The 13,939-nt window shown below is 46.8% G+C and overlaps 1 protein-coding gene across 1 annotated transcript in view; it reads right to left on the bottom strand.

Annotated features, from left to right (window-relative positions):
• The window catches only part of LOC122740657 (plasmanylethanolamine desaturase-like), a 36,208-nt gene extending 23,389 nt beyond the window's left edge, over positions 1 to 12,819 (bottom strand). The window contains exons 1-2 of the mRNA XM_043983140.1: positions 12,463 to 12,819; positions 1,143 to 1,262 (exon numbers count right to left, since the gene is read on the bottom strand). Of these exons, the coding sequence (XP_043839075.1) occupies positions 1,143 to 1,262; positions 12,463 to 12,685 (343 nt within the window). The 5' untranslated portion in view covers positions 12,686 to 12,819. The remainder of the gene's footprint in view (positions 1 to 1,142; positions 1,263 to 12,462) is intronic.
• Positions 12,820 to 13,939: the final 1,120 nt, after the last annotated feature.

The following is a 13,939-nucleotide window of genomic DNA, read 5'->3' as shown; positions in this document are numbered from 1 at the left end:
AAGAGAGAAGCTTTAACATCAAATTCTAGTTTGGGTTTGTTTTTTCTATTAACTTGGTGTCCTGGCTCCCAGCCTCCTTAAGTCCCAATCAAGTTCTGCTAATGCTTCTGTAATTTCTCCCTTCTTTTCAACCCACTCTCACAACCCTCATCTGGACCCTCTACCACATATGAGGACAGATGCAAAAGCCTTCCAATGGTCCTTTTTACTGATTCACTTTATGCCCAGTTGCAGGCTAGATCTTCTGCTCACAGGACTGAAAGCTGAAAGGAACCTTCCCGGGCACTGAAGTGAGGTGGTTGGCCTGAAGTTGCAAAGTGGCAGAAATCTGAACTCAGATCCTTAGACTCTGAATCCAGTGCTTTCTTCTGTAATACACCGACGCCTCTTTTCCAATCAACAAATACATATCAAAACTAAGAATTTCCCTTACCTCCAATTCCCAGAACGAAATTCTAGCTTGACTACTCTCTACGTCAGGTGCTAGATGCCTCAGACTACCAAAATCCTACTTCTTTTCCTCACTCCCAGTTGAGACATCTTGAATTTTACAAGGGCATCTTGATTTATAAGAGAAAAAAGTCTAAATTCAGAAATAATCTGAGACTAAAACTAATCAAATAGCTAGAGAGAAGCTACCCGAATGGTTTCTTGATCTCTCTTATCTAGATAAAGTTCTTGGGTTCTTGGATCCTGTGATGGCCCAGGGCCATGAACCTTTGCAAGATCACATTACACAATTTAGGAAAGTGTTTTGCAAACCATATAAATCATTACTAGAACTAGAAGGATCCTTAAGAGATCAAAGAGTGCAATCTCTCTGTTTTTGTTTTTTTAAAGAGAAGGCCCAAAGGTGCACACAGATTTGTCTGGGGCCACACAGTAAGTAGCAGGGGTAAGAGTCACGGTCAGGATCCAGTCCAGTGTTCTTTCTAGCATACCACCCTGCCTCTTTCCATGAACATGCTTTTCCACCCCCTCCCTGGGCACCTTTCTTGGGGTCAGCATCACATGATGCTGTTTTATAGGTAGACACTGAGTATACATCAAACCATACAGATACTCTGCCCCCCCCCCACACACACACCTCCCCTCTCTCCCTGCTCAGGTCACACAAACCCCCAATTTCTTCTTCCACTCACATATTCCCAGCAGCACCAGGTGTGTGTGCTCCAGGCTGGCAAGCCGCAGGAGATGGCACAGATTGAAGGTGATGAGGGAGAAGCAGAGGATCACGCAGAACCATTCCTGGAGCCGCTTGCCTGTAGGAAGCACAGGAGGAGGAGGCTGTTGAGTTGGGTACTGAACTATCAGGGCTGGGACACAGATCTGAGCTGGGGATGACTGATGGATGGGAGCTTGGCCAGCACCATCTCCCACCTCGAGATTTTGGTTATCCCTATGTCTGAGGGAAGACTTCTGGCAGGCTTTGTCTGCTAGGAGCTGGGCAGGGTGCACTGCAGCTCCTGGAGGCTGGAACAGAACTGGGTGTTCTCATGGAGAGGTCAAAGACAGAAGAAATTACTGCCCTTCCCACCCTGGTGAGGTGGGGGGGAAAAGGACATTGGTTTTGTTTAGCCAGCTGTTTGAACCTGGTTGTGATATCTGCCAGCTGTGCAACCTTGGGCAAGTCATACCTTCTGAGCATCAGTTTCTTGCATTTGAAAAATGGGGATACTAACAAGTCACTCCTGACATCAGAGGACTGTGATAAAGAAAGCATTTCTGTAAATTTTAAAGAGATAAGGACACATGTAATCATTATTTCTTCTCAATATAAAGGACACTGACAGTCCAGCCATGAAGTCCATACTCACTGCTTCTACTTTCTTGCCTTATACCTTAACCCTTTACAATCTGGCTTACACGAAGAATCAGTGTAGGATGGTGAAAAGAACACTGAATTTGGAGGAAGAGGCCCTGGGTGTAAACCCTGCCTCTGCTACTTGGTACTCATGTGACCCTGGGCAAGTCATTTCCCTTTCCTGGGCTTTACTTTATCCAAATGCAAAACAAGAGCACTGGACTTGACATCTCAAAGGTCCTTCCAGCAATAAAGCCTATGCTTGGGGAAGCTAGGTGGCACAGTGGATAAAGCACCAGTCCTGGATTCAGGAGGACCTGAGTTCAAATGTAGCCTCAGAGACTTGACACTTACTAGCTGTGTGACCCTGGGCAAGTCACTTAACCCTCATTGCCCCACCAAAAAACAAACAAACAAATAAACTCTATGCTTTTAGGTCCCCATGACCATATCCAGGTCACATCTACCTAGATCATCTACCTTGGCCCTTCTAACTGTATAACTTAAAAATCTAAATGTGGGTTCTAATTTGTTCCCCCAGTTTTGGGGGAAACTGACTAAAATCACTGATAAAACGAGTTTAGGTTTTTAAGGGTTTATTGAAAGATAGAAAGAGAAAGATTGAGAACAGAATTCCTATAGCCCTGGCATCCTATCTTTCCTCAATATTTTCCTGTGAAGTCCTCTGAGTCTCTCCTCCACCACGGTGAAGTCGAGGAAACAAAAGAGACAGAGCTCTCTCTGCAGGTTTTCCTTCCTCCTTCCTCTCCCCTCCCAGAAATGGGAGGTTCTTCAAGCTGGTTGGTTGACTGGGCCGGAAGTTCAAAGTTTTTTTAAATTCTGAGAACCATGCTTTCTTAAGTACTCTCAAGTACCAGCCAGATGTGCTTAGAATCTAGTCAACTATAAGTCAGCCAGTAATCCACTCAGGTGGGCTCCTGCCAAATCTCATCTATCACATTCCATTATCTTGACATATCTTTGATTTGTCTCCCTCAGACAACTCTTCCAATTTAATTTAACTATTGCTGCCTCCAGCAGAGTCAGTGATTCCCAATCTACATCCAGAGAGCTGACTGCTGGCCCTGCCTTCTATTACCCTATTTTCCACATGCCTACTGGATGGTCCCTGCCTAGCCATCTTACCAGGACCTCAAATTATGTATGCACCCCTTAAAAAAAGCCTCCCTTCTGGACTTTTTCTGACAATAGTTCTGCAATTCTCCAGTTCCCCTGGTACACAATAAATAGGTGTCTGTTGAACAGATGAAGCCAATGGGGCTCAAAGAAGGGAAATGACTTGCCTTGGGTCACACAGGTATCAAGGTAAGGATCTGAATCCCCGTTTCTTGACTCAAAAGTCCCAGAGCTCTTCTCAATATACAATGAGACTTCATACAAACAACTCAATTTAAGAACATACTATAAGGAGCTACCAAAGTATCTTCTCTATACTAGTATACCTCATTTTCTCAAGCATTTATTCCACAACAGCCCTGGAAGTTAAGTAATGAAAAAGATTCTTGTTCTAAAGAAAGGAATTGACTTGTCCTATTTCACAGGGATTTGAACCCAGGTTCTATGAATCAAAACCCAGGGATCTAGTAGCCCACAAGACTTTTACCATTATTTTCCCATATGTAACTGCTACAGACTGATCGATTTTCTGTTTTCTAAATAGTCCCGTCTCTGTGTCCTTGTACAGAGTACCACCTTCTGGTCTCTTCCATGAATCCTACTGTTCCTCTAAGGTCCAACTCAATTCTGACCTTCTTCCATGGAGCCTCACTGAATTGATGCCCAGCCCTACCTTGCCCCAACTCAGTGGCCTCTTAGCTTTAGCCTAGCTGGTCAGAGCTACTGAATGCCTTTTCAGAGCTGGAAAGGACCTCAAAAGAAAGGCTAGGAGAGCTGCCAGGGGCCCTAGGGATCACACTTATCCACCCACTCATTCGAGAGATGAGAAAACAAGGCTCCCAAAGGCAGTGACTTACGAAAGCTCACTAAGCATTATCAGTGGTAAAGTCCTAGCCAGGGCCCAGCTCTTCGGACTCCTGCTCTGTAGCTCCAGTTCTACCTTCTACCATTCTCCATGTCTTTCATGTGTCACTCTGGAGAATTTTATTGAATTTCTTTCTTTAACCTTTATAACACCCTAGCCCTTTCTATTTCTTTCTTTCTTTACTTTTTTTTTTTTTTTGGTGAGGCAATGGGGGTTAAATGACTTGCCCAGGGTCACACAGCTAGTAAGTATTAAGTGTCTGAGGCCAGATTTGAACTCAGGTCCTCCTGACTCCAGGGCCGGTGCTCTATCCACTGTGCCACCTAGCTGCCCCCAATCCCTTTCTATTTCACAGGTAATTTGTTGTTGCCGGTCTTTTGTTCTTGAAGAGGACCATGGCACCAGGGTGATGTCATCACTTGCACTGAATTGGATTTAAGTGAGGGAGGGTTTTGCAAGTTCACCAACCTCTCTCTCCTCCCAAACCATTGGGATCCCATGACAACATATATATAAGGATGCCTGGAAATGCCCTGGATGTTTTTAAGGCAATTGGGGTTAAGTGACTTGCCCAGAGTCACACAGCTAGTAAGTGTGTGAAGTAAGATTTGAACTCAGGTCCTTCTGACTTCAGGGCCTGTGCTCTATCCACAGTGCCATCTAGCTGCCCCTTGACAGGTAATTATGTTGAGGCTGGAAGAAACAAACATTCACTAAAGACAGTACCATCAGACTAAGACCTAAAGTGGGATGGATACTCAGTGAAGGAGAGAATTCAGATCAATTCTGGAGAGCAATTTGGAATTATACCCAAAGGGCTATAAAGCTGTGCATACCCTTTGACCCGGCAATACCACTATTGGGTCTTTTTCCCAAAGAGATAATAAAAAAAGGAAAAGGACCCACATGTACAAAAATATTTATAGCTGCTCTTTTTGTAGTGGTAAGGAATTAGAAATGGAGGGGATGCTCATCAACTGGGGAATGGCTGAACAAGTTGTGGTATATGAATGTAATAGAATTCTATTGTGCTGTAAGAAATGATGAGCAGGCGGATTTCAGAGAAACCTGGAAAGACCTGCACGAACTGATGATGAGTGAGATAAGCAGAACCAGGAGAACACTGTACACAGTATCATCAACATTATGTGTCAATCAACTGTGATAGACTTGATTCTTCTCAGCAATACAACAGTATAAGATAGTTCCAAAGGACTCATGATGGAAAAGGCTCTCCAAATCCAGAAAAAAAAGAACTGTGGAATATGGATGCAGATTGAACCATACTATTTCTTTGTTTTTGATGCTGTTGCTTTTCTTTTTTGAGGTTTTTCCTTTTTGCTCTGATTCTTCTCTTATAACATGACTAATACAGAAATATGTTTAATGTTATTGTACATATATAACCTGTATCAGATTACTTGCTGTCTTGGGGAGGAGGGAAGAAAAATTTGAAACTAGAAATCTTATAAAAACAAATGTTGAAAACTATCTCTACCTATAACTGGAAAATAATAAAATACTTTTATAATTTAAAAAAAAGTCCATCAGTGCTCACTGCAGAAGGACATGGTCACTCTGAGAAGGCAGCTCAGAAACAGTAAGCAATGAGTGGTTTGAGATGGCGCTAGACAGGCTCGGGAACCAGAAAACTACTCCAGGAACCTGGAACAACCAGAACACTGAGTACTATGGCACAAAGGATCATAAACCTTAGACCTTAAAAAGGCTCTAGTTCCATCTCCTCATTAGAGATGAGGAAACTGAGACCTAAAGTTATGTATGCACAGCTGTCATTGCTATTCGTCCTTTGTTTCAAAGAGGACCAATGACACTTCACAGGGGGATGGCTTGACTCCTGAGTGAACTGGATCTAAGTGAGGCAGAGTTACATACTCATCGGCCTCACTCTTCCAGAGGCATCAAAGTCCAGTGACAAGACAAAAGTCAGGACCATTGGTGATGGCCTGGGATGCAAGCCTTGGAATCTTCTAGGTTTTACCAACCTCTAACCCCCTCCACAGCATCTGTTTCGGCAGGCTTCATGGCCAATGGAACAAACTGTTCTCATCTGCCCATTGGCAAGCCCTCACCCAGAGGTGCTAGTCCTCTTGAACACCCCACGTACCCTTCATGCAGTTAATAACTGACAGAGCTAGATCCTATGATTTAAAATCCACTCTTATTTTTTCTATTGCTTTCTAAGAGGGCAACTCACACATAGTGAGTGATGAGGACTGGTTTGAAGGAGGCAGCTTATTAGTGTCATCAGAGGAAGACAAGGGATTTATTGGTGGGATTCTGCAGAGGTCGGGCAAGATTCAGGTTGATAATATGGGACATGGACTCCTAGAGGAAAACCACCTAAAGAAATCTCTGGCTACTCTTGAGCTTGAACTATACCCTCCTGATAGGGGAGTCTTCTCCACCAATCTGGCTTCCTACTCTTGGAGTTGTTTGGTAGAAAAAAGAGATAAGAAGCTCAGTTGGCAGTCAGGAGACCCAGATCCTACACCAAGTTCTGCCCCATATTCACTAACCTTGGATAGGTGACGTGTCCTATCTGTGACTCAACTTCCTCAATTGTAAAATGAACGGTTAGCTTCAATGACGTCTAAATTTGCAGCCTGCTCTTCTAAAATTTTATTCTTGTACTATAACAAAGGGTCAGCTCGGTGGTCCAGTGTATGGAGTGCCAGGCCTGGAGTCAGGAAGACTCATTTTCCTGAGTGCAAATATGTCCTCAGTCACTTACTGATTGTGTAACCCTGGGCAAATCTCTCAATCCTGTTTGCCTCAGTTTTCTCACCTGTAAAATGAGCTGAAGAAGGAAATGGCAACCCATGCCAGTATCTTTGCCAAGAAAACCCCAAATGGTCGCAAAGAGACACAACTGAATAACAACAACTAGAACAATAACCTATTCATACCCCAAATCTCTGCCCAGAAGACAAAGGAATGAGAATCTTCTTTTTTGGGGGGGGGTGGAGAACACCTCTAAAAACAAGACAAAATAGCTGTGGGTAATGCAATAGTGTTGGCCTGGGAGTCTGGAGGCTTGGATTCTAACACTAGCTGTTACTCACCAGCTGGAATGCCATGCCTCTTCTCTTAGCTCTATGTTCTAAGTCTGTCCAGCCCTGCCATTCTATGCTTCTAGAGACAGAAGACTGACTCCTAGTTAGCTTTCCCTCAACCTAATGGGATCCACATGACAAGAAAATTAACAACAATCAAAAAATGGATTTGGAAATGCCAGAAGCCAACATGCAGGGATTCTCACTTGCCCACTCCTACCCCAATCCTCGACTTCCAATATTTCCCATGGGGTGGCTAGGCCATTTGGCATTCAAGAAGGTAGCTCTGAGCCATGCCAACGTGCTCTTTCCTCTTTCTGGTTCCTGTTTGCAACTTAAATCCTTGATTCAAATCTAACAATCAGAAAGGAGATCTGGAACCAAAGGGTAGGATGTGGGGAAAATGAGCACATGGGCTGATTTCTCTTAGTCCTCCTGCTGAGTTTACAAAGACAGATACTGAGCCAGAGAGGTGGCAGGAAGAAGCAGTGGAGGAGCTGTGGATCTATCAAAATATATCCTCTCCTTCCTGGCTCCAAGCCACTTGTCATTCAGAAAATCATCTGATTTAGAGATAGAAGAGATATAAGACACCATCCATACAACTGCCTCATTTAACAGATGAGAAAACTGAGGCCCAGGGGGTGAGGTCACTCGCCCAAGAATGCAGGTAGAGCTGGAAATTAAACCTAGCTTCTGACTCCAGACCAGTCCTCCTTTGCTAGAACATGCTGTCTCACATAATTTCAGGGTCAGAAGGGACCTCCAAGATCACGTGGTCCAACATCTACTTGTAGCACAAAGTCCTTCAGTGGCCAACAGAAGTAGCACCCGGAACAAGAGGCCTCACTTTTGTCCCAGTGGTTCTGGTGACTGAACAAAAAATATCTAACCCTCCCATTCCTAAGGAGTGGAGAAACTCGGCTGAGTCACCAACATATTTCCTCTGGAAGCTCCTTCCTGTCAGTGTTTCAAATCCCTATGAAGCTGAGGGTTGGGCTGGCCTAAGGTCCAGTCATAGGGAAACTTCCTACTGCCGGAAGATGGAAAGTAAGGTGAACCTGGGAAGCCAAGCAAGGTACTCACTCCCAGGAGGCTGAGGCCTAGCTTTCTCATCCCTGCTAAGGACAAACACTCTTAAAAGCTCCTGCAGATCTAGGCCCGACTGTAATGGAGGTTTCAACCTTTGGAGGGGAGAGGGAAGGTCAAGTGCCTGGGAGCCTCGGGGTCAAACCTGTGTAAACAACACAAAACAAATTCTAACCTAGCAAACACCAGCCAGGCAGGTCATCAAAAGCTGTCCCTCCTAGCCTTATGAAAACTCTCCTATTAGGGAAGAAAAATAAAGTACACAGTCACCACTCTGAACATCCTCCAACTTCCCCCTGCCTCCCCCAAGGGTTAGGCAATGTCTGAACGACTGAGAAGGAGAGCAGTCTTGGGACTTACACAGAAGTCTGAGTTTAAAGTTTAGGCCCAGGACCAATCCCCCTCCCTCTCCATGGCAGAAATGACCTAAGCTTTTCAAGATCCTAAGAAAAAGGGGGTCAGGCTAGAATTAGCCTTTTGCAACACACCTTCTTCCTTTCCCCTCGCCAAAAGCCTAGCATATATAGGTAGCCTCTTAATATGCTGCTGAATGAATTTCATCCTCTGAAAAGCAAGGGGCTTCGACACACTGATGTGCAAAGTGCTATATCCTCAAAACTGCTGAGGATATAGACCAAAATGAATTAGTCTCTGACCTCAAACAAATATAGCACAAGGTTAACTATGAGCAGCTATGTGGCAGAGTGGATAGAGGGCTGTGCCTGCAGTCAGGAAGACCTGTATTCAAATATGGCCTCAGATACTTTTTTCTAGCTGTGTGACCCTGGTCAAGTCACTTTACCCTGTTTGCCTCAGTTCCTCATCTGTAAAATGAGCTGGAGAAGGAAATGGCAAACCTCTCTAGTATCTTTGCCCAGAAAACCCCAAATGGGTCATGAAGAGTGGAGCAAGACTGAAGCTGACTGAACAACAACCAAGGAGGAAGGAAACACTTAACTGGGAGGGGGGAGAGGGAAGAGGGTTGGGGAAAGAGGTTTAGGGAAGGCTTCCTGTAGGAGGTAATATCTGAGTCGAGCCTTTAGAGGGCCAAGATTACAAGAGAAGATCTCCACAGCTGTAATAACCTTCTACTATGGTCCCGACACACGAATCCATGACTCCCATGGTGGGGTCCTGGAGTGCTTAGCATACTATGTATCAGAGGAGCCAATTCTCCCAGCATGTTAGCTGCCTGAAGAGTTGGAGCAGGGGACCAGCTAGCCAGCCAATACCCTGGCTTTACAGGGTGGTGGTGCAGAAAGGGGTGGGGCAGTGGATAAAGCACAGGCCCTGGATTCAGGAGGACCTGAGTTCAAATCCAACCTCAGACACTTGACACTAGGTATAACCCTGGGCAAGTCACTTAACCCTCACTGATCTGCAACACACACACATACACACACCCCACAAAAATAGAAGGGAGTCCCAGGTTCCAGGCTTAGCATGGCCATGGCCATCCTGGACAGGCTACCTGCCCATTCTATACCCCAGACTGTCACAAAATATTCCTGCTGAAGCAATTCTTAGCAGATCCTCTGGTTCAACCCCTTCATTTTATAGAGGACAAGAAAGCCCAGAGAGGGGAAGCGTCAAACACAAAAGCTGGTGGCAAAAAAAGGTCTCAGAGAGGGGATAAGGAGTAATCCAGTTTGCTCACCCTCCCCCCCCCCCCCCCCCCCCCCCCCCCCCCGTGTCAGGAAGATAAATTACCAAGTGTTTCCTAAGGCTTTTCAGTTTCCTGGATCAGAGATATCCCTTATTCTAGCACCTGCCAAAAATAAGTGTGTGAGAGGAAATGGGAAGATATGATTTCAAAGTTCATCTCCTGGGGCAGCTAGGTGACGCAGTGGATAGAGCACCGGCCCTGGATTCAGGAGGACCTGAGTTCAAATCCGGCCTCAGATACTTAATAATTACTAGCTGTGTGACCCTGGGCAAGTCACTTAACCCCAATTGCCTCAAAAAAACAAACAAAAACAAAGTTCATCTCCTACTCTGGCCCATAGGAATACCTGCAGGCCCAAGGGCTGCCTGACCAAAAAGTATTCTCAAGGTCAGACAAAAAGTTGTAATCAGGATGGAGACCTTACTTAAGAGAATTCAGAGAAAACAGACTAACCAGAGACCAGGAGAAGCTAGGGGAAAGAACTTGCTAACACCTGTCCCTTTCTAGTTCTGCCCCATCCTGGCTTGCTCTGGTTTCTCTCCAGTCTACCTTGGTCCCTGGAGTTTAGGACATCAGATCTGGTGATGCCGGCTATGCAAACATCCCAGAGCCATTTTTTGTGAATTGGGCCCTTACTAAGGGACCCTGCTTGGTGAAATCAGATGCCCAGCTACTTGGGTAGTAGTCAAAGCAAAAATTATACAATAATAAGGGACTGGGGTGAAAAAGGAGGAAGGCAAGTTGGTGCTTCCCTTAAGGAAGTCAGAGAAAGGTGAGAATTCAGGTGGGATTTAAAGTGGAGAACAGTGGTCTGTCAGCAGATGGCCCAAGTGCAGTTTGGTGTGTTGCCCTGGGTAGATAGAGGGAGGTGTGCATTCCAACAAGGGTGGAGAAAGGTAGGAGGAAGGAGATATTGTAATTAGGCTGGAGAATGGTGGCTGAAGGTCAGAGCTCAATAGTCATACAACCCTAGAATAGCTAGTGATAGAAGGGACTTCAGGCAATAATTAGTACAGATTCTTCGTTTTAATAAAGAAAACTGGGGTTCAGAAAGAACAAAGGCCTTAGCCCAAGGTCATTCATTTAGTTAATAGCCAAGCTGGGCCTAGGACCTGCCTGGGTCTCCTGACTTCAGATTCTGTGTTCTTTCCACTATTCAAAGCTAAAGGTTAATGATAAGCAGACCAGAAGAAAGCTGGGGACTCCCATCTCATTTATTCAACCATTCATTCATTCATTCTAAGCACTATAATGCCCAGAACATTGTGAAGAGTACTGAAGGAGATAAGATACAGCTTTTGCCTCACAGAGCTCAGAGAAAACACCTAGCATATCTGGAGATTTACAGTTTGCAAAGCACTTATTTTCATCACAACCACAATGAGGTGGGGGATACCAGCATTAGTCTACCTCTGAGTGACTCTATGAACTTGGGGGAGTCCAGATATACCTCAGGGTTCCTAAGCTGAATAAGAGGAGCTGTGCCTGCGTCAATGATACCAATGTGTGCTGAGCCCTTGCTTTACACAACCGCTAGCACAAACCTCTATGTATGTATGGTGGGTGCACAATTAATTTAGATGATGGACCAATGAGGAAAATAAAATGACAAGGCATTTTGCAAACAAAGAATTGTCTCACTGCTGCAGCAACTCTGAAGGTTTCAGCTTTGAGCATGATAGGGAAGGAACAGAGTTTGGCCACCTGACCAAATGTCATGATGCCTTAATTAAGGCACGGGCCCAACCTCCTCCTCAATTACAGAGGAAGGAATGCTTTTGAAATGCCAATAGAAGCTTTTCTCTTTGTACCAGGCCAACTTCCTTCTCCCCTCATTTAAGTATCACAATCCCATCATTGGAGATTTGCTGGGGGAAAGGTTGAGAACCCTAACTGCTTTGAGTAGGGAAAAGAGTTAGGCCCAGAGCAACGACCAAAGAATGGAAAGGATGGGAGTTCCTCAGGACACAGGGCTGTAGTCCCAAGGAGGAGGTAGGAAGAGTTCCCAACATAAAGATGACAAAGCTTTGGAAATCTCTGGGTGGGAATGAAGACCTTGAGGGAGAGAGAAAGGTAAAAGGACCTAAGGAATATGGGGCATTTGGGGGTGGTGATGTTGCCCTTTGACAGAAAGGTAAAATCTATGATTCCCCCAATATAAATAGACCACAAGAGTCAGAGGGAGGCCCAAGCGGTGGACGACCCATGGGAAGAGGGTGGGGGGGAGGTCTCCCTTGTCTAAACTGGGTATAGGGGAGGGAGGGATGATCGGAATTTGAGTAAAGCTGGGTGAACTTTCAGGCCAAGAAAGGCCCCCCTAGAGACTGGAAAGAAAGACAGTGTCTCCCCCACATACATCTCTCATGCTGCAGACAAGCACTGGATTCTCATGGTGCAAGTCACAAAACACCCAAACCCTCTTTGGAGCTGGGGGATCCCAAGGTTGGAAAGGGCCTGTAGCTATTTCATGCTAGGTCCCACCAGATTTCAGAAGGCCCAGGACATCAATCATTTTCTCGCCCTCCTTTTTACCTCCAAGAAAAACCTTAATTAAGGGGTACTGTCGGGGGAAGCCAGGAACGAGAAGGGTCTTTCAAGTGGTCCCTGAAAGGGTCTAAGAGCGAACACTGCGGTGGGAAGGTTCTAGGCTGGATGTGGCCGTCCCTTCCTCAGGAGAGGGGCAGGCTGGGGTGAAGGATCGCTTCCCGGGGATGGGGATGCGGACGGGGGAAGGAGGGGGAGGGAAGGACCAGGTCTGGGAGTCTTGACAGGGGCTGCATAGAGGCGCCGGCCCGGAAAGGGCCCGTCAGTCTGTCCGTCCTACCTGGGGAGTAGAGCTGGGCCAGCTCGCGGGCCCCTGCGTGCTGCGCTCCCCAGCGCCGGCCCCCGCCGTCCGCTGCTGCTGCCGCTGCCGCTGCTGCCGCCTCTACTGCCACCGCCGCCGCCTCCTCCCCCTCGGGGCCACGTCCCGGCTCGGAAGGCTCATCGGGCTCCGGACACTGGCGCTCCCCGCCTCCCTCCTCCCCGCCGGCCCCGCCGCTCGCCATGACCCCGGTCCTGGCCTCGCCCCCGCGCCCCCTCCCCGGCTCTCTAGCGGCGCAGCAGCTCCGGCCCGAAGAACCGCATGGAGCGATCGCGTCTCCCAATGAACTAGCAGAGAACGAAGCGGCGGCGGCAGCGGCGGCGGCGCCGCAACTGGGCCTCGCCCGGACTCCTGAGCGTCACAGCCAATTAGAGCCCGCTCCAGGGGCGGTCCTAACCAATGGCGAGCGAGCTAGGGGCGCGATCGGAAGCCTGGCCAATCCGACGCGTTCAGGTGAGGGAGGGGGGAGGGACACATCTGGGGGCCGCCCTGAGGCACATCTGGCGCCTTCTCTGTACCCCCCCCACCCCACCCCCACCCCTAACTAAGTGAGCTCCCCCATACTCCAGCCCTGCAGCCTTTCTAGCGGGTCTCAGTTTTGAGGGCCCCCAATGTGGACAGCGGCCTCGTTGGAGGGAGAAGCAAAAGCAATCCTAGAGTCGTAGAATTGCTATGACGATTAGATTTCCAGTCTGAGGAGATGTGGATTCGAATGCTGGCTGCCACTTGCTACCTTGTGACCTAGGACAACAGTCTCCTCATATGTATTGTGGAGGGGTTGGATTAGATGATCTGAAAGAATAAATCCTATGAATGTCAGAGTTGAAAATCCTTGATCTAGTGCAACAGCTAGGGCTGCTCTTGCTGTTGTTCGGTCGTGCCCCGGTGGACCATAGCACACTAATACTGACAAAGATACTGGACTGGTTTACTATTCCGGGAGATTAAGGCAAACAATGGTTAAGTGACTTGCCCAGGGTCATACTAGCTAGTGGATGTCTAAACCCGATTTGAATTTCCTCATTCTTCCTCATTCCAAGCCCAGCACTCTATCCACTGAGCCACCAACTATTTTCCTGTCTGAGTCCCTACAGGGTCAATTTCCTTCCCTGCCTCTGGGCTTAAGGTTGGACAGGTCACTGATTTGATTTCTAGTCCATTCATATTATCAAACACTTTCTAGGCTAGAAGAGAATGTAGAGACCATCTATAAAGCCCAGGCCCTAATACAGAAAATGACTTGCCTAAGGTCACCCAGGAAATGAGTGGCAGGTACTGGCCTAGAGGGAGCTATGGGTAGCTATGTTGGGCCTGGAGTCAGGAAGACCTGAGTTCATATCTGGCCTCAGACACAATTAGCTGTGTGCTTTTGGGCAAGTCACTTAACCTTTGTTTGCCTTAATCCACCTGAGAAAAAAATGGCAAATCACTCAAGTAT

This window comes from Dromiciops gliroides, chromosome 2 (genome assembly GCF_019393635.1).
Source record: "Dromiciops gliroides isolate mDroGli1 chromosome 2, mDroGli1.pri, whole genome shotgun sequence".
NCBI lineage: Eukaryota > Metazoa > Chordata > Mammalia > Microbiotheria > Microbiotheriidae > Dromiciops > Dromiciops gliroides.
This window is presented reverse-complemented; position numbering and strand designations above follow the sequence as displayed.